General features: G+C 38.9%; 1 protein-coding gene across 4 annotated transcripts in view; it reads right to left on the reverse strand.

Annotated features, from left to right (window-relative positions):
• Positions 1-262: 262 nt before the first annotated feature.
• Positions 263-4,817, reverse strand: part of lef1 (lymphoid enhancer-binding factor 1) — a 40,086-nt gene continuing 35,531 nt past the window's right edge. For 2 of the 4 annotated variants that reach the window (XM_014007757.1, XM_014007756.1), the window contains exon 10: positions 263-1,750. In XM_014007757.1, the coding sequence (XP_013863211.1) occupies positions 1,671-1,750 (80 nt within the window). In that variant the 3' untranslated portion in view covers positions 263-1,670. The remainder of the gene's footprint in view (positions 1,751-4,817) is intronic. The other 2 variants (XM_014007759.1, XM_014007758.1) reach the window with 1 other exon arrangement.

The raw sequence follows: 4,817 nt of genomic DNA on the forward strand, positions 1-4,817 counted from the left end.
ATGGACAGCTTTGTAAACATTTTAAATACTGTTCACATGAACACTTAAGTAAAAAAAAAAGTCTGGGGAGAGGGGGGAAAAGTTGCTCATTGATGAGCTAAATGTGGCTTAACAGGATACAACCACAAGAGGAGGCTATTTTACCAAAAACGCTGACATGATGGGCCCCAAGAGGCAGGAATCAGACTAAGAAATTTATTTTGATCTTGACTAATCAGTCAATTTCAAATGTATACATACGTTTTTAAATAATATGAACTCATTGAGCCAATGGTGTCTTTTTATTTTCTTTAAAAAAACAAAATAAAACATGATAAAAACAATTCAAATATGACCACTTGGCAAGCAAAATGCTATTCCAAGATTACAGTGACCCAGAATATGTAAAAAAAAAAAAAAATCATCAAGTAATACTAACATAGCGCATTAAAATTAAAATGTTACAGAGATGTTGGAGTGGAATAAACAACATGGCTAAAGACCACACTATTAGCTACCAGAAAGAGGAAAAAGACAAAATAAAAAGGTCCATCGCAATAAAAGAAAAGACTGTCAAGTGCTGGGGTAAATATATATATCTGCTTCATTTGTCATGTTTTAGAACAATAAAATATAGGCCTCTGAGCTGACACTCCTGCCTTTGTCCTAATGTAACCTGCAAAAATATCCAGAAAAAAATCCAACATATCCTGACAGTTTTATTTTAAAAAAGTACACATACTGAGCATTATTTTACATCGGAGCAAGACTCGAGGTCACTATTTGTTACAAATAATTATCAAAAAAAGCCTTAAGTTTTGATTTTTCTGCAAGATGCTCCAACAAGAAAAAAAATGGCTTTTCTTTTGTCCAAAGCTTATTTTTATATATACCACTATTAAAAAAAATCACTAAAATATACACCGAGAAAATGAAACAAGATACAAAACAAAAAGCATTCAAAATGAAATTCAGTCTAAAATTAAAAAAAGTTGAAATGTTGATTCATTCTTTTTATTTTTTCTTGCACCAACTTGGTCAGTGACAAATTTAATCCGGCGTCTTGAGGACGTTTTGTTTTGTTCTTTTTTTTTTTAAGTCAAGATGAGATCCCTCCGTCTTCCTTAGTGCAGTCTAAAAAGAGGCGTTTGGTCGGTCGGGTGAAACCCCCAAAATGGTCTCAACAACAAAACAAAAACAAAAAATCCAGTGAGAAGAAGAGGGAGGGGGTTTTAGGGGTAGACTGAATGTCGACCTTATGAACTATACAAAAAGGAACAGGTGACAAATAACTTATAATAACTTAGTGACAGGTGTTGGGAGTGTTGGGGCGGTGCGGGGAAGAAGTCTGTGCACGCATCACAATTGCTGCTCGTTTTTCAGTGCAGTGCCCTCGATTGCAGTAAAGCTGATATTTGAAGGAAAACGAAACAGTGATGTGGTTTATTTTGTTTGCTTGTTTATCCCAGGGGTTTCGGTGTGAGGGTGAGGTTACGTGACGGTGCTCCTCCAAAGTCCTGATTGTCTTGTTCAGTTTTTTTTTTTTTTTTTTGGTGATGGCGTGTGAACGTGACGAGGTGGGGGGGAGCAGTAGAGTAGGAGCAGTGTGGATTGGGGAAGAGAGGGGTCCTTTGAGAACTGGAGGCTTCAGTTTTCGGAGACTTTTTCTTTTAAAAGGTCTTCGTGGAATCTTAACAGGCCTCCATTTCTAGCAGAGGGCCCGTAGCTGCTGCCTTCGCTTTGCATGTGGAGAAGTTGTTCCGTTTTCCTCCTGCGGAACAAAAGAAAAGAAAAAAAGAAAAGACACTTTAATCAATCACGCTTACACGACTCGCACCAAAAACATTGCTCGCATTCTTAGAAACTAAAACCAGACAGACGAATTCAGATGACTCAGAGGTTTCTCATCACTCAGGCATGCTCCTCAGCTAAAGGAGAGGCAGATTATCTGTCATTAACATCTATGCAATCCATCATTAGTTGTTTGGTTTACAGGGCTACAGCTGAGTGAATGAAAGCCTTTGCAGCAGACTTGAGCCACGCACTGAACTACAGAGGGGGGGGGGGGGTAGAGGTCAGTGACAGGATGTGGGCCGGCACAGCTTTGATGTAAGGAGGGGGGTTGCCGTGACCCGGCTGGCAAACACAGCTCTGCTTTTTGCTCATTCCTCCTCTAAACTCTCTCTCTCTCTCTCTCTCTCTCCCATCCAAACATTGAAGTCTGTGCTGCAGGTGGGTGACGGGAAAAGAAGAAACGGAAAGCTATGGATTTACAGTATATGAATGCAACCTTTTGGCATATTAATGTGAATTTATTTGTAAATACAATAAAAAGTCCAAAAAAAATGCCAGAACAATTTCAAACAAAAATGCTCCACATCTGTCTGTCTGGTAACTTTAAGCACTAGTTTTATAAACTAAAATTAATAGTTTCAGGGTTCCTTCAGTTTAAAGCAAGTTAAATTCAAGACTTTTTAATGCCATTGTGAAATTAAGTTTATGACCAATTTCATAATAAACACAAATGACTAAATAAATAAATAAAAACAGTCAAAAACTCACGAATCAAAGTATTTTTAACTATAGCAGAAATGTTCTTAGCAGTCAGTTTTAAACTTAATTTATTGTCTGGAAATCCTCTAACAACCCAAAATTTGGAGTTTTAGGACCCACAGTGGGGTCTTAACCCCTATTTGCTGTAGATGAAACCATAAAGTGCCCGTGACGTGAATTTTTTTTGTAAGAAAAGTGAATGCATTTTTGGAAAGACATTGTTAACATATTACAAAACAAATTTCACATTGCTCAGATGGACAGCTGTTGAGATATTTGCATGTGAAATAACAGGAAATGATGTCAAAGGGGAATGTCTGCATGTGAATATTAAAAAAACAATTTTTACCAATTATTTTAATATTTGAGATGAATTACAATCATCCTATTTATGTGTTAACATTTTTAAGACTTGTATAAGATTGATTCAAGGCACTTTAAGGCTAATTAAGGCCTTATTTTTGGATTAATGAATTCAATGCCTTTTAAGACTTTAGGGTTCTGCAGGTACCCTGAGTTTCATATAATTGAAATGGGTTACAGCGGTGATAAAGAATATTGAAAAGCACTCGCATAGATTCAGTCTAAAAAAAATGCACACAATTATACATCACATCCAATCAGCTCAGATCTTCTGCTCCTTACAATAAAAAGCAAGTACAGAAAATGAACGGTTTGGACGTCACTGAAGGACCTGGGTTCGGATTTATAAAACTGGCGTACGCACAATTTGAGCCCAGAAACTTGCGTACGCCACTATTTACGCCAAGGTTGTGATTTATAAAATCCAAACTTGACGTGAAAATGCGCGGTGCCTCACTCCAGCTCTGACCCATGCGTACACTCATTTTGGAGACGTGAAACTGCGACACAGATGGTGAATTGAGGAATTAGAGCCACACTGTGTAATGATCACTGTCAGATATTTAATTTACCTTCAGTATCAGACTTAGATATTTATTCAACTTTATCATCAGCTTTCTTAACAGTAATATGCTTCTGCTGCTGAGCCACGAGGACCTTTGAAATAAAAAAAACATAAATCTTAAATGAAAGTTCCCGTGCGCAAATCCCTTCATCTGCTTCCTCCTCACGACCCTGACCCACAGACCCCTCCCTGACCCACAGGCCCCTCCCCGACAAAAACAACAGGACAGCAAAAGTCATGCTTTGGATACACGCGCAGGGCGCATCCACCTCGCCAGTGTGTATGTTATAAAAGTTCACGTTTAAAGTCCGTATTTGTCGCGCGCTCAGTGGGTTGGGATGCGTGCGTGTGTGCGCGTGGGGCTGGGGTGTCTGCTGCGGATAACAGAGCAAGCAGGAGGGGGAGAGGACGAGGAGAAGAGCGGTGGACTTATTTCTAATTTTATCTGACATTTAATTTATTTTTATTGTTTTTATCATCCTGCAGGCTCTGAGAGAAAATTAATTTGAAGCTGAGTACTTTTATAAAAATCCTTAGATTACTCTAAAGCAAAATGAGGGAAAATCTGTGTCAATTACAGACAATCTGTTCACGTGAGCAGCTGTCAGTCAGCCCCTGTCATCATCCAGGCGCACGACGGAGCGTGTCTGAACCAATCACTTTTGTTGGCATTGATCAGCTGACTGATTTAAATACATCTTAACATTCATGAGGTACTTTGCATTGACTGTTTATGGTTGAATGTGRGCRTGTAGAGGGTAGAACCTGAGGCGGGACCTCGTGCGCAAACTCTAACATGCGGCTGTGATTTATAAAGGAAAGATGCGCAGAAACGTGCGTATGCATGGTTTTATAAATCTGAAATTTTTTGGCATATGCCATTTCCGCCTTTTGGCCGTACGTTCACTTTTAATATGGTTTCCACGCAATCCTTTATAAATGAGACCCCTGCTTATTGACTGGTTTGGTTCAACTGTGTTTAGAAGTCTTTTCACGTAATCATCTGAAGTGGTTTCAAGTTGACACAAAGACAAAAAACTTATCGAAATCTACCTCACGAAACTGGCCCTGTTCCCTTTTGCAGGGAAATTGTCAAACTGTGAAAGTGTTTTTTTCTCTCTCTCTCTACACTGTGATCTGGGCTGGAGCTAACATAACAGAGTTAGCATCAGTTATTGACAAGCTAAAGAAGAGTTATTTTAGACCCAAGCAGCATCAAATAGAATCTGTGATCAAAGGGGAGAGGCAGAAATGGAGGTGGGTAGATGCCTCCTGCGACTAAAAAGATGGCCATTTGGTGGGGATGGAAAAAAAAGAAGAAAAAGCAACAATATTAGTTTACTTCTCCCTTGTGGCA

This window comes from Austrofundulus limnaeus, unplaced genomic scaffold, assembly GCF_001266775.1.
Source record: "Austrofundulus limnaeus strain Quisiro unplaced genomic scaffold, Austrofundulus_limnaeus-1.0 Scaffold44, whole genome shotgun sequence".
In the NCBI taxonomy this organism is placed as follows: domain Eukaryota; kingdom Metazoa; phylum Chordata; class Actinopteri; order Cyprinodontiformes; family Rivulidae; genus Austrofundulus; species Austrofundulus limnaeus.